Below are 21,650 nucleotides of genomic sequence, written 5' to 3'. Positions count from 1 at the left end.
TTCTGTATATGTCTGATCAAAAATAAGTCCCACTGAGTACTGTGGAGCTTAAAGTGTCTTTGGCATTAGAAGTCTAAAAGACATCAATTAAAAGCAAACCTAAAATGAAGTGTCACAATAGCTCTTGAAGACATTCAGGATGTGGAGGCTTTGGGGAGTCTCCATCATATAGCCTTATTGGCAGCCAAGCAGACATGCGAAAAGTTGCTTTCCTTTCTCCTCATTAATGATGGCAGAATCCTCTCAGACTTTTAACGTGCAGTATACCATATAACTATGCACGTGTGCCCTACAAAATGGAGGGGGGAGATGGTGGCAATCAGCCCTTTCTTTAAATTTCCAGTTTTTTTAACATACTTTTCATGAGTCAGTGTGATGTAGTGATAAGACTGTCAAACTGGGGAGACCCAGGTTCAAATCCCTATTTAGCCATGGAGCTCATCGGGAGATCTTTGGTCAGTCACATTCTGACCTTGTCCCCACCTAACTCTAAGCCAAACCATGATTCAGCATGAACATAGAAGCATGTGGGCTCCCAGAGAGGAGTTTGAGGCTGCTGTGCTCCTGTCTGAGTCCTCCTGCTATTGCACTGCTATACACTAAGCCATGGTTGGCTTTGTGTGTCATCCAAACCAGCGCTCATGGTTTGTCTCACTCCAGACAAACTATGAGCTGTAACTAAGGTTTATTCTTGGGTTTACAGCTTATGGCTTGTCTGGAGGAGACAAACCACGAGCTTGGGTTTGGGTGACATGCTAAGTCAGACCATGGCTTAGTACACTGCAGCATAGCAGCAACAGCAGCAAAATTAGAGAAGAGCAAATTGGCCACAATGTCCTCTCTGGAAATTTGCACATTTGTACCATGCCATGGTTTAGCTTAGTATAACGTGTCAGCTGAGCCATTCTCAGCCTAACCTACCTCACAGGCTTGTTGTGAGGCTAAAATGTGGTGGTGGTGGTGGGATAACCATGTACATAATTGTCTCAGGGTCTATGGAGTTGGGATATAAATGTAATAAATAAATGTTTGTGTTATTTGGCCCCATCACAAAAGATGGATAAAGAACCGTATAAGACAGGGCATGGATGGCACCTGCTTCCCTGTGGCTCTTTCATTTAGCAGAACAGTTTTGGTGGCTGATGGCAAAGTATTTACTTGCTATAAGCTCTTTGTCATTGCATGTCCCTACCTCCCCACTTGCACTTATTGTTTTTTTAACATACTTTAACATCCCCATATTGTGCTTGAAAAGCCATATACGAAGCCATACACAAGCTGTAAGTCACTTAGGGACCATGAATAAATTTTGTAACAACAACAAGAATAGCCATATCATACCTGCAGGTTACAAGGCCTAATGGCCACAGTTGATTATGCTGTCTGGAAACGCCCTCCCAGTACACATGACACAGGTGCTTTGCAACTTCTCATAAAGCCTCCATTGGTAATTAGGCTTTGGTGGAAGCATTGATGTGGTAATCAGGGGTGGATTCTAAAGGGTTTGTTTCATTTGCTGGCCAATCTGTGTTTTTGGGGTTTTTTTGTTGTTGCATTTTTCAGATTGAACATTTCTATGCAGAGCTTTATTCTACATCAAAAGCCGCAAACAATCATAGCAAAGGACAATTAAAGCTGGCATTTAAATTGTCCTCGGTCTGCATGCCCCCACAATCTCTTCTTGTGCTAGCCTCTCTGCTTTTCCCATTGGTCAACATCTCAACCAGTAGCAGTTGGCTGTCTCCACAGAAGCATTTGTGTACAAGAGCACAATAAAGAACTAACTACTACAGGCTTTCTTAAAGTCCTGCATTTATTTTTGACTGATCATTATTTTGATCAGTGGAAAATGGAGAAAGCGGTGGTGCAGAAATTCATCATTTACACATGCACACAATCCCTCTACAGAAAAGCACTGCCACAGTATTTGAGGCCTCAATTATAGTCTTTCAATCAAAAGCCACTCCAGTCCCTTCCAAACATGTACATATGCTTTCCTCCATCTGTGGTATACCCCTTCTTAAAAAGTACTGTTACATTTTAAGTGATCCTTGGTGATAATTCCTTGGTACTGGATCAATATATGAACTTAAAACTATTTACCCATAAGGGATATGTACATAAGATGACAAAAACAGTGAAAAGGGGGCTTTGTTTGGGCTTACATTTTTTGGGAGATGCTAAAGTTTTCAGAGAGATTTCTTGACACAAACAACTCCATTATGCTTAAATTCTGTCTGTGTGCCAGAGCCATTTGCAAGAAAGCAACTTTTAAACAGTATTGAAGACTATGCACACTGGTGCTGACAGATGGCAGTGAGATAGACATTAAAATGGTCACTTTAACAGTTTATATTGGATTTGGTCACTGTTTTTGTGTTTAGATTGGTAATAGGAAAGCAAATTGGGAAAGTACTGCAATTTGAAATTCTCAAAATATAAAGCTGTGATATCAATTTGAACATGTTTTGTGAATCACTGTATTTCCCTCTTCATAACATTTAGAAAGGTACTATAGGGAGAATGCAAATAAAATATGCTGAGGAATGCCAGGCATTTGCCATTGTGAAATCAATGGCACAAATCAAGAGAAAAATATTAAAAATCTTTAAATAATGTTACCTGTTTCACTAACTAGAATCTTAATTCTTCTAGTGGCCAGGAATTTAAATAGTGATAGGGAATTGCTATGCAATTTAGCTATCCTTTTAGCTTTGGAAAAGTGAAGTTTGATTTGAGTGCTATCAAAATAAGGAGGAGAAGAAGAAGCATCATTTGCAAATTATATAGTTAACAATTTGGTCTGAAGACTGTGGATATTTTTAGTGACTAATTAATAGGTCTATACCATGATCAGAACATTATTAAGGTTTAACAATTTGTTTAACCATCTGTTGGTTATAGAACACTGTTTTCATAATTGTGAACTAGTATGAGAGCCAGTGTGGTGTAATGGTTCAAATCCCCACACAGCCATGAAGCTCATTGGGTGACCTTGGGCCAGTCACTGCCTCTCAGCCTCATTTACACATGCACACAATCCCTCTACAGAAAAGCACTGCCACAGTATTTGAGGCCTCAGTCACTGCCTCTCAGCCTCAGAGGAAGGCAATGGTAAACCCCCTCTGAATACTCCTTACCATGAAAACCCTATTCATAGGGTCGCCATAAGTCGGGATCGACTTGAACGCAGTCCATTTCCATTTTCATGAGAGACCACCTATATCCCACTGTAAGTATGGCTGTGAAGAGGAAGGTTTCAGGACATACAGCCATTGCTACAATGTGATGCCTGCTTTACCTTTACGTTTGTCAGAGTACTACACCAGCATAGAAATTCCTAGCCCTGGATGACTCTTCCCTTTGTTCTTTTTTTTTCAGTAGAAAAGTTAGGGTTCTTTAGTTGCCATTTTGGAGATTCTGAGTACCCAGAATCTGAATGCTGATAATTGTGAAATGCTTTATAGTATAAATGCTCTTTTTTTGTCTCTCTCTCTCCCTGCTTTCTCAAAAATGCTAATGCGCCACTGTCAATCCCTGCATAGTTACAGAATCACTTTCCTAGTTACTGTTCTGGGATCAAGAGGTGCTCCTTAGCTCTTCCATTTTTCAGTTTGAGTATTCCTTGGAGTGCACTAATTAGGGAGCTCTGTTTACAGTTTACCTTCTTAGGTTGCGCAGGTGGAAAATCCTCCTTCAGACTTGAGTATAATAATGCTTTGTGGCGTGAGGTAGCCAAAGTCTGTAAATTGACAGTTTTCCCATCTTTGCAAAGACCTGTGGCCAATATAATCCAAATGAGAGTAAGGCTATACATTATGCTAACAGTGCTTGTTAAGAAATCTGGAGGCTCCTCCTCTGAAAGACAGGAAAAGCTATAGATGACAGGCTAACATTCAGGGAAGAGAAGAGCCACTGTCTGATTTATGCATTCTCTCCAATGCTAGTTTACAACAGGTATTAGGAGGGAGCAGATCCAGAAACATTAGGCTCATCCTTCTCTTCATATTTGATTGCAATTCCCTGCAACTTTCTCTGCCTTGTAGTGGGGAACCTCCCTTTCGCCCCCCATCTCAGGCAGCAGAAGACAGCAGTTTTCATTTGGTGGGTGTAATCTGTAAAGCCAGATTGAGGGGGAAAAACACCTCTCACCACTATACTAGGGGTGGAGAATCTGCGGCCCTCCCGATGTAGCTGGATTCCAGTTCTCATCAGCTCTAGCCAGTATGGCTAGCAGTCAAGGAATCTGTTTATATATGTATTCATTAAGAAATGTATATGCCATCCTTTCCCAAAAGGCTACAGAGTGGTTTACAACATAAAACAACACAATAACAGTGGAACATAAAAAAATAAAAACAATTATTTCCATATAACTCATAAGAAAAAATAGTAGGATTAAACTATTCATAAATTACATCAGTCACAGTTCCCCTTATCCAAAAGCCTGCCAAAAAGTGGTGTTTCCTAAAAGAATGATACGTTATGGCTAGGTATGCATCAGTGGCAAGAGCCTTCCATAGATGTGGAGCTACCACTGAAAAGACCCTTGCATGGGCCTCTGAACTAGTTGTGGCCTTCCAGATGTTGCTGGATTACAGGTTCCCTACTCCTACATTAGGCTATTGCAAAACCAAGGCTCTGTCTCATTTTGCAGTATCTTTTACAGTACAGGACTATAGGTTGTAGTATTTTCATTTAGAGTAATACATTTAATTCTCATTAATTTCAGTAGGACTTGCAGCTTAATGCCACAATCCAACATAGAATTAAACATATTTAAGCTCATTGAATCCATGATCTGAGCATGCCTAACACTGTGTTGAATTATTCCCAATGTGTTTAAGATTGGAGACTTATCTGGTAACATTACTGCTTATGCTATAGGACAAGGTACATTAGGACACATGACATATTCTCAGTGCAGGCTGACCACTTTTCTGTTGTACCATGAGGCAAATGCTAGCCCATTGGTTTGACTGAAAAAAACAACAGCTGATATAACTAGTTAATTAGTTCATTAATATTACATGTATTTACATTATTGTTGAGGCTTCTGAACGATGACAGCAGATTTCTTGGTGAGATAACTTAATGTTTAAAAGTCAACTCTACCATTTGTGTATACTTTAACAAAAGAAAATTTCATCAACTTTGTAAAGCAAAGTGTCCCTCTAGATGTTAAACTACAACTCCCATCATCTCTGTCCATTGGCCATGCTGGATGGAGCTGATGGGAATTGGACTCCAGCAATATAAGAGAGTCATAGGTTGTCCCCTCATGTTGTAAACCAAGACATATTCTGACTCTTAGATTCATGAGTTCAGCTGAAAATTTCAAAAGCACGTAAAACTATGTATTTTTTTTAGGGACCCACTGTTGTTGACCTGTGATACCAAATGATTTTTTTTATATTGAGTATGCCAAATGTTAAGTCCCATGGTGTTAGCATGACTAATTTTTTCTGTATTGGAGCCCCTGATTTTAATCACATTTTCTTGTTAACATAGTAGAGTCAGGAAACATATATTGCCTTTTCACAGTAAGGCATAACAGACACAAGGAAGGCTTTTTTTTGTCTCGCTCCATATGTCTTTGCTTAACCCAGGAATGGGGAACCAATGCTTCTCCAGATGTTACTGTGACTCCTCAGTGTCTATCAGCCCTAGCCAGTGTGGCAAATGACCAGGGAAGATAGGAGTTATAGTCCAATAGCATCTGGAGGGACATAGGTTTTCCCCACCCCTGGCTTAAGCAGAAATACTATTTAGAGTACAAAAAGTAGTCTGTTTCATAGGGCTAATGACTTCTTCAATTAATTGATATGCCTTTTAAATCTGCAATCAAAGGTTTCATTGATTGATCACATCAGTTAGCTTACTTGAGCTTGCACCCATATTAATAAATATTTGTGCTAAGTTGTTCTATGGTTGGTGATCCATAATGTAATAAAGGTATTGTGTTAGTGAAGTGAAATGCAAGATTTCATGTTTATTAGGTATCATGTACTTTTTTTCCTCTATGATTTTCTTTTTTCTATAAACAACCAGGTTGACCTGCATTTTATGAAAAAGATCCCTCCTGGAGCTGAAGCATCAAATATTTTGGTTGGTGAGCTTGAATTCTTGGAACGTGCCGTAGTTGCTTTTGTTAGATTGTCTCCTGCCATGCTGCTTTCAGGACTAGCAGAAGTTCCAATCCCAACAAGGTAATTTATAGCTGGATCTAAGAAAAAATGTGCCTGTTAACAACATTGGCTTAAATTCTGCAATTCACAGAAAGAAAGAAAAAAAGAATTGGGGCCAACTACAAATGCTGCATGGAAGCCTCTTGAAATAATTTTATGTGGCAGCTGTTTCTACTTGGTGACCCATATGCACACACTAACTAACCTCTCAAATTGGTTGATATTATCCACACTACTACAAATAGCCAAAATGAAAAGAGATGTGGCCATCTGAAGAAGAATTCCCTGATTTGCATGGTGTGGCACTGCACACCAAGTGCTCGAAATAAAATGTGATTTACAACAGGATCCACTGGGCAGTCATGATGTATGCACAAGGCTTCCACCTAGAAATGTACAATGTCACAAATCTTATAGCAATGAAGGGAAATCTGTGACCCTCCAGATGTTTTTGGACAATGGTCACATCCACACTATGCAATTAAAGCACCTGCACAAAGAATCCTGGGAACTATAGTTTGTTAAGGGTGCCTGGGAATTGTAGCTCTGATGGGTGAACAACCATTCCCAGGATTCTTTGCGGGAAGCCATGCACTTTAATTGTATGCTGTGGGTGCGACCGAACCCTTGGTCATGCTGGCTGGGGTTGATGGGAATTGGAGTCCAACAATACCTGGAGGGTTACAGGTTTGCCATCCCTGGCATGTTATAGCCCATTCCCAACTACTACATGCAATAAAACCAGGAGCAGGTCTCAGACTCACATGCCTGCCTCCCGTCTGTGCACAGAAGTTTACATCCAAACCAGGAGATCCCATTGTTATTTGAACATGAGATCCCCTTTAACTCTGCTAGAGAAAGAAGGTTTAGCAGTCTTGATGAGCAGAGAATCCCTACCCCCTGTTGTAGAAAATGCATGAGCCCAAGGCTCCCAGTCTTGCTACACATAGAGGCAATCACGTAGTGGCAAATTCAGAAGTGCAGAGTCCCTTTGTGATAGTCACAACCACCCCCCCTCACAGCCATGCTCCCTTCTAAGGTATATAGAATAATCTGCCCAAGGCTTGAATACTGCTTTCTGTTTCTCTATTACTGTCTCCATTTGACTATCCTTTCTCACTGTCAGAGGGCAGTGTCTGATAGGATGCTGCAGACGTAGGGAGCCTGCTGGGACCTGGCTCCCAAAAAAGTAAAGGGATAAGACCCCCTCCCCAACTATGGACAACTACACCCCTTCATAAAGAAAAGGGGTATGTGATTTCAGAACAGGCCCAAATTACCTCACTAGGAGAAAAAGCTTTCCTGCTTTTCTTTAAAACACACTTGGATCAGATTTTTATTTCATGAATCGGTTTTTAAAAGAAATCCTTCAGGTGTAGTTCCATAATTTTTAAAACACTGTAATGTGTTCTGTAATGCAGGGACAACTAGAAACACTGAAGACTTTGTTTCTTCTAGCATGCTTTTAGTTAAAAATGGTTGTTGTTATGTGCCTTCAAGTCGATTTTGACTTATGGCGACTCTATGAATCAGCCACCTCCAAGAGCATCTGTTATAAACCACCCTGTTGAGATCTTGTAAGTTCAGATCTGTGGCTTCCTTTAGGGAATCAATCCAGCTCTTGATTGGTCTTCCTCTTTTTCTACTCCCTCCTGTTTTTCCCAGCATTATTTGTAGTGAATCATGTCTTCTCATTATGTGTCCAAAGTATGATAACCTCAGTTTCATCATTTTAGCTTCTAGTTTAGCTCTGGTTTAATTTGTTCTGACACCCAATTATTTGTCTTTTTCATTGTCCATCGTATGCGCAAAGCTCTCCTCATTTCAACATTGAGGAAACACCACATTTCAAAGGAGTTGATTTTTCTCTTGTCCACTTTTTTCACTGTCCAACTTTCACATCCATACGTAGAGATCAGGAATACCATGGCCTGAATTATCCTGACTTTAGTGTTCAGTGATCCATCTTTGCAGTTGAGGACCTTTTCTAGTTCTCTCATAGCTGCCCTCTCCAGTTCTACCCTTCTAATATCTTGACTAACGTCTCCATTTTGGTTAATGACTGTGCTGACAAGTTCAGTGTCCTCACTGTCAGCTTTAAAGTTACACAAATATTCTGTTATTACTTACGTCTTCTTGACTTTCAGCTGTATTGATATTTTTCACTCCAATTTTCACACCTCCTTCACCTTTGTCCAATCTCGCTTTCTGTATGATATGTTCTGCATATAGATTAAACAAATAGGGTGATGAAATACACCTCTGTCTCACACCCTTTCCGATTGGGAACCAATTGGTTTCTCCATATTCCGTCCTTACAGTAGCCTCTTGTGCAGAGTATAGGTTGCGCATCAGGACAATCAGATGGTGTGGCACCCCCATTTCTTTTAAAGCATTCCATAGTTCTTCGTGATCTACACAATCAAAGGCTTTGCTGTAATCTATAAAGCACAGGATGATTTTCTTCTGAAATTCCTTGATCCGTGGTTATATAAAATGAATGTCATCGGAATATATTTGTTTTCCATTTGTTTGTAGATTTTTATTTATTCTCCTGGGACCCCTAGGAAAAGGCCAACAGTACCATGAAATTGGCAGGTCGATTGGAACATTAATGACAGATGAGGTATTTATTATCTATTAACAGCAATTAAAACAAAAGTACTTGTTTTAAGCCCCCTTGTGTTGAGATGTATTTTATCTTCAAGTTTACCTAAAGTGCTTTGCTTAAATTTCAAATAGCAGCTTGTACATTCTGCTTAGATCAAACTTCAAAGGTATTAACAAGAAACGAAAAAAAACACAGAACAAGAAAAGAGGGTTTCAGTATACTACAATATATTTTCCATACTGGGTTACACTGAAAACTTGCAAGAAAATGAGTTGTATGCTTTGTTGAGAAACAACTGTGTAAGCTTGTGGGATTTTATATGCCTTCCTTTATAAACATAATTTGACATTATTTTCTCTACCTGACAGGTTTTTCATGATGTTGCATATAAAGCTAAAGATCGTAATGATTTGGTTGCCGGGATTGATGAGTTTCTTGATCAGGTGACAGTTCTCCCTCCTGGAGAGTGGGACCCAACAATTCGTATAGAGCCTCCCAAAAATGTTCCCTCTCAGGTATGTATACGTTTTTCATTGTAATGTTTTTTAAATGTGAAGAGACTAAAACAATAAAAGCATTTCATTTAAAAAAACAAGAAGTAATCTATCTTCATTGTCACTTTTGTACATACCTTCAACGTCTGACTTTCTTGAAAGAGATCCTTCTTCAGGCTTTTCAGTACAAAACTGCTATCCTGTGCAAACAGTGTATTAGTGTTTTACATTATATATCTGATCTAAAATCAGTGGGGAACATTTTCAGCTAAAGGGCTGTATTCTCTCATAGACAAACTGCTAGGGGCCATATGTTATCCTGGGCTACTTTGGGAGGAATGGCAAGATAGAAATTGAATAAATAAATAAAATGGTGGGTATTGCCAAAGGCAAAAAAATGGGTGGAGCAATGGTTGTGGCTTACATTCTAGCCACGCACAAATCAGAAGTTTCCACACACAGCCAAATGTCTTCATTCTCCTATCCATGCTGACAAGTTTAAGGATGCATTCCAGCCAGGCAAAAGCACTTGAGGAGGGCATAGGGAAGGGCTGGTGGGACATGTAGTCTGGGGAGAGTCCTGGAGAGAGGCCTGAAGAGCTACATTCAATTCTTGGGCCTGAGGGCACCTCCCCTGCCTTCTTAACCATTGCTGCTTTTACTGAATATCACATCGAATGGATTTATTTGTACTGGTGGTACCTTATTGATCATGTGTTATATTCAACATAATGCTAAGTTGCTGGTTCCATTGGCACAAGGATTTATCCTTATACAACAGGACATTCTCCCCCACTCCTCCATCTGAATGTCTCCTAAATCTGCTCAAGGGGTTTCCCCAACCTTCCAGAGCAGATTTGGGGATTGGGGGGGGCAGGAGAAGGGGGAGGTCCTGATGCTTTAGCAACAATCCTTGCTCTAGCGTAATTCCTTAGTTGAATACCGTCCTAAATGCTGGTAAATATTTTGAATCCTCTCCCATCTTGCACACATTTCACTGTATTGCATATAACATGTTTTTTTTTCATATTTTTTGTCCTGGCTCCCAACCAAAGGAACAGGACTAGAAGACTGGATTTTTATGCCTGAATCTTTATTCAGGAAGTCAGTACAGGAACACAACATCACATTTTAGGCATGAATCAGAATATGGGAACATCTTTCAGGTTACCAAACAGTCTAGGCTTATCTCAGGAACAAGGCATGGAGGCAACAGCAAGGAGTTGCTGCAACAGCGCTAAACAGGCATTATCAAACTTTTATATCAGAAAGGGGTGGGGACTTATTTCCACAGGTTAATTCTATAAGGCAAAAACTCTTTCTAGGAGCTGAAAGCATCTTCTGAAGCCATCACTTATCTAATCTCCTTGACCTTGTGTAAAGTGTAAACTCTGGCTTAGACTGACTGCTTTCACTTTGCTGTCTCAACAGTTCATTGAGTTTTAACTGTCCCACAGCAAACTCTGGGCTGGGTGCCTGGGCAGATTCATATTTAGATGGTTCAGGAGAAAGGAGGGGGGATCCTGGGCTTTTCTAGGTAATTCTGTTAGCAAGCCAAGACGCTTTGAAGACCTTTCCCCGGTGCCTCCTTCATTCCTTTCCACAGTACTAGCAACACCCCTCTCCAAGATCTGTACCCCACTCCTCTTCCTCCCACACTTGCCAGAGGTTTTCCTTGGGGCCCACAACATTTTTCATATTTTATGAATTATGTTTATAATGTTTGCATAACCCTTTTCTGTATGATTAATTGTTGGTTGCTGTCAATGTTATATGAAACATTTGAACAAAACCTTTATCACTGTTTTTCTAGTGAAATATTTCATAATGTTCTGGAACTGAAAGTTCTGATAAATGTTAGCAGCACAATTTATTCCCAAACAAGTGGATATAGGATTGCAGTAAATGTGCAAACCTGATGTTGCTATTTCTCATAACTTTTCCAGAAAATGTTCCAGTAAATAATAGTTTTCAATAGAAGAGTAGTGATAGTGCCCCCTCCCCCAGCCTTTTAAAGATCCAAAGAACTGTGTAGTCAGTTACATATGCTCAGGTGACTTTCAAATACAATTTGTGATAAGGTGTGGAAGCAGGGGGCTTTTCTGTTCAAGTGGGGACAAGTCCTGAATTCTACTGGAATTTTGCTCAAAGTAGCCATTTAAATCCTGGCCAGTATTTGCTTAAATAGATTTAAGCAAAATAGATTTGGTGACATCCACAAATATTCAAATACTAAGGGCTCTGCACCTGCTCGGTTTGCTTGGCAACTCCACCTACCATTGCCAACTCTGCTTTCCCCTTGGTCACCAAAGCTCCCCTGCCCCCCATGGTTTGCTGAAGCTCTCACCTGTACTCCTCAGATGTTTCCAGAGCTCCTGTTCCCTTTCCCCACCCCACCCCAGGGATCACTAGAACTCTCTTTCCCCTTCTTTCCTCCACCATCCCAGGGGTCTCAAGAGCACCCCTTCCCCTTCCCCCACTCCAGGGGGTGCCAGAAATCCCCTTTCCCTTCTCCCACCCAAGAGGACACTAGAGCTCCTCTCCCTATTCTCCCCCCAACACCACCCCAGGGATCACCAGAACTCTCCTCCCCTTCTCCTCCCACTCTAGGGGTCACCAGAACTCTGCTTCCCATTCTCCCCACCACCACCCCAGAGGTCACCTGAACTCTCCTTCCCCTTCTCTCCACCGCTACCCAGGGGTCACCCGAACTCCTCTCCCACTTCTCCCCACCACCACCCTGGGGTCACCAGAACTCCCTTCTCTCTTCTCCTCCACCACCACCATACCAGGGGTGCCAAAACTCCCTCCCCCTTCTCCCCCCTTACCATCCCAGGGGACACCAGAACTCCCCTCCCTCTACTCCCACCACCACCAACCCAAGGGTTGCCAGAACTCCCCTCTCCCTTCTCTCCACCCCACCCCAGGGGTCACCAGACTTCCTCTCCCCTGCCCCCCCGAGTGGCCCCCCACTCACCTGGTGAGGCTGAGCAGTGGGCCTCACTGCTGCTGGGGCCTCACCACTGCTGCAGGCCCACCACTGCTGTAGGCCCGCCACCGCTCCAGGCCTTGTTGCCACTTTGGGCCTCACCACCACGGCACGCTGCCATCCTGGCCTCACTCGCTGCTGCCACTCCAGGCCTCATCGTCACTGTGGGTCTTACCACTGCTGCAGGCCCGCCACTGCAAGTCTCACCACTGCTCTGCGCCTCATGATTGCTGCAGGCCCCCTGCCTTTGCTACGGCCTTGCTCGCTGCTGCTGCTCTAGGCCTGCTCACCACTCCACCTGTAAGCATCATGCTACCCGTGAATGTTTCTTTGCAGGCATATGCCTGTGCAGAAGTGTTCACAGGTAGCATGATGCTTACAAAAATATTATAGATAGATTAGGATATTTTGATTAATGAAATTCTGTTTATGAACATTTGCATTCATTTGGAGCTATGTGAAATTCAATTTACAGTTATATGTAACCATGTGAGAGTCAATTTCCTATTGCAAAATCCACCACCACTTTAGTAAACATTTGAATCCAGGATCTCTGTGGGTGGGGCTAGTTGTACGGGTTCTTGCCAGCTTGTCATTGTGCATTTGGAGGGAAGGCAACAAATCAGATAGGAAGGAACCTTGTAAATTGGCTTTGCCCATGCAGTTCCTAGTCTCACATACTAGAACAGCGTGGGATCTTGCCAAAGAGAAGCAGTGTATGTGAACTGGGTTGGATACAGTGGTAACTAAGAGTTGCAATAGTGTTTAATAAACCCAAAATAGCACTGATTATAAAGTGACTGTGCATATTGAGTCACACTTCTATGACCTACTAGCACTTGGACCATCGTTGATGTTCCTGTTGACCTTCTCCTCCTACCATTCATTGCCATCTGGAACAAGTGTTTCCATGACAAACTACCACAAACGTGTGACTGATGCTGACACAGGTCTCCTACCTGGTAATGTTTAGTTAAAGATGTAGCATCATTGCATTCAGTGTTGTCATGCCCCATCTTGTAGGGGTGAGCAAAATATTGATCATGGTGATGTCGCATCATGCTTATTCTTTAACTAAATGCTGCTGGGACAGACGTGGGAGTTAATGCGGGGTGGTGACAGCAATCACATCTATGATGGTTAAATGTCCTTTAGGCCCTTAGCAGGTGAGTCAACAAGAGTAGCTAATGAATATGCTCTGTTCCACGCTCAGTGGTAGAGCATCTGCCTTGCATGCATAAGGTCCTAGATCCAATCCCTGGCATCTCTAGATAGGGCAGGGAGAAAATCCGGTCTGACATCCTGGAGAGCTATTGCCAGCTGTGTAGATAATACTGACCTAGATGGACCAATGTCCTGACTGTGTAAGGCAGCTTCCTATGTTCCTATGTTCTTTCCATACTTGGACCTCACTGTGCTCTACCAACCCCCAGAACTGTGGTTCTCTCCTGAGCACGGCAGATGCTATGGGTTCAGAACCCATGGGCCCAATAGAGGGAAGACTGTCATCTGTAACCCTTTCCCCTCTTCTACCAGTATTTCTAATAAACCCAGCAGGTGTCAACAATAACTTGTGCTTTCCATGTGGCAGGGTTGGTGCTAACGCCAGGAGGAATGTTATTAATTGATAATCAGCTTCTGTTCTAGCTATTTTCAAATTGCATTTGTCAGATTGTTGCTGGCATATCCAGATGCTAACCGTCTTTACAGATTAGACACTGGCGTGATTTCTATCGCATGGGGAGGAAAGCTGCAAAGGGGGTAACTAGGAGCACAAACAGCTTGCGGTCTAACCTTAAGTAGTTTGCTTTCTAGTCTGATTTGTAATACTCTCCCCTCCAAATCGCATCTTTCTCTCATGTAGGAGAAACGTAAGATTCCAGGGGTGCCAAATGGAACTGCTGCTCATGGAGACCTGGCGCCTGTGGGAGGACATTCAGGACCAGAATTACAGCGTACTGGAAAGTTAGTAATAATTTAGTTTTCGTCATCATCATCATCATCATTATTATTTAGACACTACCATGTAACATCCTGATCCAAGCCCTAAATGTGCTGTGATGTGCACACAGAAACCTTGGTCGAAATGAATAGTGTCCCCCGTTCATTTTCTTGTCTGAAATGAATGGAGTGCTCGATGTACACCTATGAGCACTTGTGCCTTGTGAGAAATCACTGAATTGGAATGCAATTCACTTAACACATGAATACACTCATACATACAATTGGTTCCATTAATTTTATTTATTTATCTGAAGTATTTGAGTCACCCACTTTCCATTTCAAGAAGGAACCTTCACTGTCAAAAAACAATTGCCAAATAATTTCCAAATTTAACTGTACTGTAAATACCACACCATAAAATGTTTAAACAACATAACATTGTTAAGAAGCATAGCAAAACATTTAATTTCCCAATTCCAAAAACTTGGGACACAATACTATAGTCTGTCAGCTATTTTAAATGGAATAATGGAGTGTATACAGCTGGTATAGCACAGTGGGGAGGAGAGCCTGGCTGAGAGTCCAGAGTCTGTGAGTTCAAATCCCCGCTCATGTCTCCTGGGCGTCAAGGGCCAGCTAAAGATCACCCCCACAGTGAGTGGCTCAGGGGTTATGTGCCCAACCACCTGTGCAGCCGTGGGCAAGCTGCATAGTCCCAAGGAGCCCAGTTGCCCCCCAGCTGGCAGTTGCGGACCAGGAAGGGGCTGGCTTGTGCAGCTGTGGCAAGCTGAGCAGGCCCTAGGCAGCTGGGGAAGACTAGTCTCAGAGGGAGACAATGGTAAACCCCCTCTGAATACCGCTTACCGTGAACACCCTATTGATACGTTGGGATTGACTTGAAGGCAGTCCATTTCCATTTTAATGGACTGTATCTGCATCATTCATGGGGAATTTTTTCTAACTAGGGCAGAAAGTCAGCTGAACAGGGTCACTGCAGATGTCACACAGTGATGATATAATATTAATCATGTGCACAGGTAGTACTTCAAGGTCAGCATAACACAACATGCGTCAACAAATGAAACAACTGTCACAGTTAAAGTTTCTCATTCATTAACAGTTGCTTCCAGGATTTAATTTACTTATTTTCACTAATAGGCAAAAAAACCTTGCGGTTTTAGAAGGTACCTTTAGCCCACAGATATTTCTATCAAACTTTTAAAAAGAAGGGAAACTGGGCAGATATAGTGAATGCACCAGGGGAGCAGGAGACCTGACCTCCTCTCAGAGATATTGTACTGCCCTACAAATTTGTCAAAATGCAAACACCATTTGGGTTGGTCTTTCACAGTCCAATGCACTTCCTGTGTAGCTTGGAAGAATTTGGTAACATGCCTCTGATCATGGACCAAATTCTTCCAAGCTACACAGGAGGTGCATTGGACTGTGAAAGACCAACTGAAATTGTATTTGCATTTTTACAAATTTGTAGAGCAGTTCAATATTTGAGAGCGGAGGTCAGGTCTCCTGCTCCCCTGGTGCATTCACAATAGCTGCCCGATTTCCCTGCTTTTAAAAGTTTGATAGAAATATCTATTGGCTAAAGGTACGTTCTTAACCCACAAGGGTTTTTTGCCTATTAGTGAAGGTACAAATGGGATCCTGTGCAAGTTTGCTGAGAATGGATTGATCATTTGCAAGATTATTGAGTTCAGTGGGATTAACTCCCCTGCAATCATGCTTAGGATAGGTTAAACTGACCACAGGAGATGGGGAGGGGAGGAGGAGGGAGAGGAGGAGGAGGAAGGCAGAGGGGAGGAGGGGGATGGGAGCAGGCAGGAGGGGGAGGGCAGGTTTTATTGTTTGCATACTTATTGAGTTCAGTGGGATTTACTCCCATGCAATCATGCTTAGGATAGGTAAAACTGATCATGGGGGAGGAGCTGAAGAGGGAGAGAGGGAAGGAGGGGAGGGGAGGAGGAAGGGAGGAGGAAGGGAGAGGAGAGGGGAAGGAGGAGAAAGACAGGTCTGATCATTTGCATGCTTATTGAGATCAATGGTATTTACTGCCATGCAATCATGGTTAGGACAGGTAAAACTGACCGTGGAGGCAGAGGAGGGGGAGGGGAGAGGAGAGGGGAAGAGGGAAGAGGGGAAGGGAAGGAGGAGAAGGGGGAAGGAGGGGATTGGAAGAGGATGGAGGAGGTGAGAGAGGGGCAAGGAAAGGGGGAGGGAAGGGGCAAGAGGGAGAGGATAGGAGGGAAGAGGAGGGGAGTGCAGGTTTGATTATTTGCATGCTTTTTATTTCAGTGGGATTTACTCCTGTGCAATCATGCTTAGGACAGGTGAAAGTGACTTGTGGGAGGGGCAGGGAGAGGGGAAGAGGGAGGGAGGGAGGAGGGCAGGAAGAGATAAAGAAGGACAAAGGGGGATTGAAGGAGATTGGGTGGATGGGCACTGGGCAGAGGGAAAGGCGCTTTCCTTTCCAAAAGGAAGGCATTGTGAACAGCGTCATTGTTTTTCAGTGTTTTCTCCACCTTTTTATTCTACAGCAGGCACATGTAGCCTCTCACCCAAATTTAAACCCAAGCTGTCCCTGGTCACATCCACATTAGACCTTTATTTCACTTTAGACAGTCATGGCTTCCCCCAAAGAATCCTGGGAAGTGTAGTTAGTGAAGGATGCTGAGAGTTGCTAGGAGATGCCGTGTTCCCCTCACAGAGTTTCAGTCAGAGAGTCTGACTGTTGACCACTCTAGCCACTGGAGTTCTGTCAGGGGAATAGGAGTCTCCTAACAACTCTCAGCACTCTTCACAAACTACACTTCCCAGTATTCTTTGGGGGAAGCCATGACTGTCTAAAGTGAAATAAATGTCTGGTGTGGGTGTGGCCCCCTGATTAGGCAAGCCCAGCAACTGTGAGTCTGGCTTTTAGAACACTGACAGTTGGTTCTTACTGAGCATGCCCGCACTTATCATTGACTCCAATGCTAAATTTCTTAAATTAATTAAAAATCAGCCATGCATGTTTTAAACTTTTAAACTGCAGAAGATAAAAGTCAGAGTATGGGGCAGGGTCAGTAATAGGTACTCTGTGGACATGGCTGATTTTTAATTAATTTCAACAAATTATGAGAACACTGACAGAAAAAAATCCAACAGGGGACTGGTTCCTCCCCCCCCTGACTATTTTGAGTATCACCATGAAAATTTAGAAGGTTATTAAGCAAGTGTTTCTGAGTTCAGGACTATACGTTTTGTAAGGTTTTGTTTTGAAATGAGCTTATGGGAAGCATCAGAATGGCATGGGGGTATTTCCAATTTAATATTGCAGAATGCAAAAAATCCATGCTGGCTATAGTGTAAAGCCACTTTCGTGGCTATATAATTACTGTTATTTATGGGAAGGCACAAAGATCAAACTGTCATAAAGGAGTAGTGGCTTGGAGAACAGGGATGTTGGTAGAGTATAATGTTAATTGTTGTTGTTTTTGTTGATTCCCCCCCCCCGCTCAACTAAGTCTCCAGGGTGACTTCCAAAACAAAAATTCAGTGCAATTAACATTGGAAAAACATATAACTTTATTTAAATGAAGCATATCTGAAAGAACAGCACAAAACAGAATTTGGTCTTTAACAGATTCAATTACAATACATTTTAAATTTACAGTGAGAATATTTATAGTTGTCTTCAGAATATTCTTAAAAATCAGAAAAATAATTCTCTTAATTTTAAAAGGAAGGTTTTATAATGATTATCAACATACCAACTATTCGACCAGTCCAAAAATGTTAAAACTGCATAAATATACATTTTTTCACCCTTTCAAGAAAAAAAAATCAAAGTCTGGCTGCAAGCCTAAGCACGTTGACTAGAGAGAGGAAGTCCCATTGAACTTTATGACACTTAAGCCTGACTAACCATGCTTAGGAGTGTGCTGTAGGGCTGCTTTTGAACAGCTGTCTTTATAAAGTGGAGCCCTAGTGATTTAGCTTACTACTTGGCGCCATACTTTCACCATCATGCATTTGCACAATGAGTGCTGAAAGGCTATAATTGTTATGCAGGGCAGGTGACCATCTTGCTCTTTCTCTGACACCTTAACAGCAGTATCTCTTTTGCATTTGGTGTCAATCACTAAGGTCATTTGAACACCTGATCCTGAAGTTATCCAAGTGTTTTCTGCTTACCTAAATTGTGCATCCTGCCTCAAGATTGCCATGAAATGACACAAAGAAAATCATAGGGGAAATTCTGAATCATATTTATTTTCTCTCTGTCTCTTTATTTTCATGAGGTGGGATTACTATTAGTTATGTTTACGATTAACAAATTGGGTGGATGGGACGTGCATTTTGCTTGTTGTAGCTGGACCTTGTATTTGGCTATTTTGATTCTGATTTGACCTGTTATTATAATGATGTAAGGATTAATGGTTGTATAACATTGTTTTTATATGCTGAGTTTTATGTGCCACTTAGAGATTTTTCTTTAATATTAAGCAGGTTATAAATATTTTTACATAAAAACCCCCAAGATCCATGTACCTACTAGCATTTTTTTTCTACTTGATTGCAACATCTACAAAGAAAATTCACCAAGGTTCTTATCAAAAACATGGAGACCTACAATGTAACAAGACCATATTTTTACACATAAAACACTTTTAATAAAAGAATCACTGTAGAACTATTTAAGAGTACAGTAGACCCCACAGGTGCAACCCAACATTTTGCATGAATAAGGGCATTAAGATACTTTAGAGAGGTATTGTCTGTTTCAGATTTTATTTTAGAAGTGAATGCAAAGAACATGTTTAAACTGTGTTTTAACATTTAATTTGCTAACAGTGATGGGTATTTTTAAGTTTAAAAATTCATAGGAAAGGTTTGGTTTAGAGCCTGACTTGGTTTTCTCTTTCATTCTTACAGGCTTTTTGGGGGCTTGATTTTAGATGTCAAGAGGAAAGCACCATTCTTTTTGAGCGACTTCACTGATGCATTCAGCTTGCAATGTCTAGCATCGTTTCTGTTTCTCTATTGTGCTTGTATGTCTCCTGTTATCACATTTGGAGGTCTGCTGGGAGAAGCAACGGATGGTCGTATAGTATGTGTTGTATTTTAACCTGAATTTTCCAGATATATCATGTACATATACACATGCACATAGTTAAATTTATGGTTGGCAGTTTGTAAGCATTGCATGGATGACTCATTACAAAAATGAGGTTGGAATGTTGCATTTACTAAAAACAAGACTGTTGCGTCAACTGTGTTGATACTGAAATAATAGCTCTAATTTTTCAATTTTTTCCTCCCATGTGCAGAGTGCAATAGAATCTTTATTTGGTGCATCTATGACTGGAATAGCCTACTCTCTCTTTGGTGGGCAGCCTCTTACCATCCTAGGTAGCACAGGGCCAGTTTTGGTGTTTGAAAAGATATTATTCAAATTTTGCAAGTAAGTGACCAGTTTGGGGTTTTTTTCTTTTGAGATTTTTAGCATTTCTGTAGTCCATTGTATTAGCCTTGTGAGAGATTATTGAAGCTAAAAGATAACACTAAATCTTGCAGAAGTATAATGTAAAAATATTTTCTCGAATTCTCTGTGGGTTTTTAAAGACATATTGGATGGTGTTAGCTGTTGTACTGGAGAATGCCTTTATCTCCAAAGTGATACTGAGTGTCACATAAAGGCAAATGCAATGAAGGCAAAAGAGCCAGCAGCACCCTCAGTGCATCACATCCTCAGGCCTATTCAGCTGATCAAAGAGCCCATCTGTTTAGTACAGCACTGTGCCTATATTTTTGTCAAGTTCCAGTAATAATGTAACCATTTTATTGGTTAAATAATGTAATCAATTATTTTATAAATATATACCACCCTTCATCAAAATTGATTCCAAGGTGGCTTTCCTGGGAGAGCTGCAGGTCTGAACACACAGGGAGCTTTTGGTAAGAACAGACTACTCCCATTGACTTAAGTGTAGGGGATCTTTGTGTGCATATCATTTTTTCACAAAGAGCTGCCACCACCATGAAAAGAGGAAGTCCTTGCAGGCAGGAGGTGCCATTTCCTCCATCTGCAAGCAGTTCCAGGCAAATTGAGGCAAATTTGTAAAGAGGGTTGGTGAGTAACAGAGTCAACATTGGTAGAATCTTACATTTCCTAAGCAACAGGACATCTCTCACAAGGCTTTTCTCTGCCTTATTACTGAAACACATTTTAATTTATAGCATTGCATTGCAAAGTCATCATAAATAGCTGTTGTCTTTCCTATGTTTTCCAGAAAAGGCATTTTTGGGGGATTAATTTATTTTTTCTGGAGACAGCATTGAACTTAACAAGTCTGGGCCTCTGCATTTGGCTACTGCAATCTTATCTTCATGTGCTTCTAGGGAATATGAACTGTCTTACCTTTCTTTGAGAGCAAGCATTGGTTTATGGACTGCAATTCTATGTATCATCCTCGTTGCGACCGATGCAAGTTCCCTTGTGTGTTACATCACTCGGTTTACGGAAGAAGCTTTTGCATCCCTTATCTGCATCATTTTCATTTATGAGGCCTTAGAGAAGCTCTTTCATCTCAGTGAGACATATCCAATCAACATGCATAACAGTTTGGAACAACTGACACATTATGCGTAAGTATGATGTCATCAGTTAACGGGGATGATTTTCTTTGTCATGGGCAGTGTTTTATTTGGAAGTAATCAGGGGGGTCCCCAGCAGGAAGAGAACTTTCATGTTTACACATTTTGCTGGGCCCTTCATCCACATGAAGTTCTAATAGGAATAATATCATATCTTCCAAAACAAAACTTCATTTTCTCATTGTAATTGTAATAGCCAAAATTTCAATCCCATTCTCCAAACACTGTGATATAGATGTTAGGTCTACATTGGCCCTTGATGATAGAGAAAAGTGTAAGCTAACCTTCCTTAATCTGATGCCTTCCAGATGTTTTGAACTGCCGCTCCCATTAGCCACAGCCAAAATGGCTGTGCTGCCTGAGGCTGGTGGGAGCTGTAGTCCCACAATGTCTAGGAAGGTCGATATAAGCTGTAGAGTTCATACAGCTCACTTTTGGCCACATCTACACTATATATTTCAAGCAGTGTCATACCACTTAAAACAGTCATGGCTTCCCCAAAGCTTCCTGGGGACTGTAGTTTGTTCAGGGTGCTGAGAGTTGTTAGGAGGCCCCTATTCCCCACACAGAGCTAAGTTCCCAGAGTAGTTTAACAATAAGTCCCTCTTCCCAGGAACTCTGAGATTGTTAGGAATATGGGTTTCCTAAAAACATTGAGCACCCTGAACAAATTACACTTCCCAGGATTCTTTGGGAGGCTGTTTAGGAAACTAATTCTAAGTTGGCTTTTGCAGTATTTCTTTATATACAATCCCTTCAAATCTGATTAA

At 41.5% G+C, this 21,650-nt stretch overlaps 1 protein-coding gene across 8 annotated transcripts in view; it reads left to right on the top strand.

The window, feature by feature from the left end:
• Positions 1 to 21,650, top strand: part of SLC4A10 (solute carrier family 4 member 10) — a 307,201-nt gene that overhangs the window by 220,756 nt on the left and 64,795 nt on the right. For all 8 annotated transcript variants that reach the window (XM_061608644.1, XM_061608641.1, XM_061608643.1 and 5 more), the window contains 7 exons: positions 6,052 to 6,209; positions 8,727 to 8,814; positions 9,168 to 9,314; positions 14,147 to 14,247; positions 19,159 to 19,333; positions 19,554 to 19,687; positions 20,626 to 20,871. In XM_061608644.1, coding sequence (XP_061464628.1) covers positions 6,052 to 6,209; positions 8,727 to 8,814; positions 9,168 to 9,314; positions 14,147 to 14,247; positions 19,159 to 19,333; positions 19,554 to 19,687; positions 20,626 to 20,871 — 1,049 coding nt within the window. The remainder of the gene's footprint in view (positions 1 to 6,051; positions 6,210 to 8,726; positions 8,815 to 9,167; positions 9,315 to 14,146; positions 14,248 to 19,158; positions 19,334 to 19,553; positions 19,688 to 20,625; positions 20,872 to 21,650) is intronic.

The sequence above is a fragment of the Rhineura floridana genome, chromosome 2, assembly GCF_030035675.1.
Source record: "Rhineura floridana isolate rRhiFlo1 chromosome 2, rRhiFlo1.hap2, whole genome shotgun sequence".
NCBI lineage: Eukaryota > Metazoa > Chordata > Lepidosauria > Squamata > Rhineuridae > Rhineura > Rhineura floridana.
This window is presented reverse-complemented; position numbering and strand designations above follow the sequence as displayed.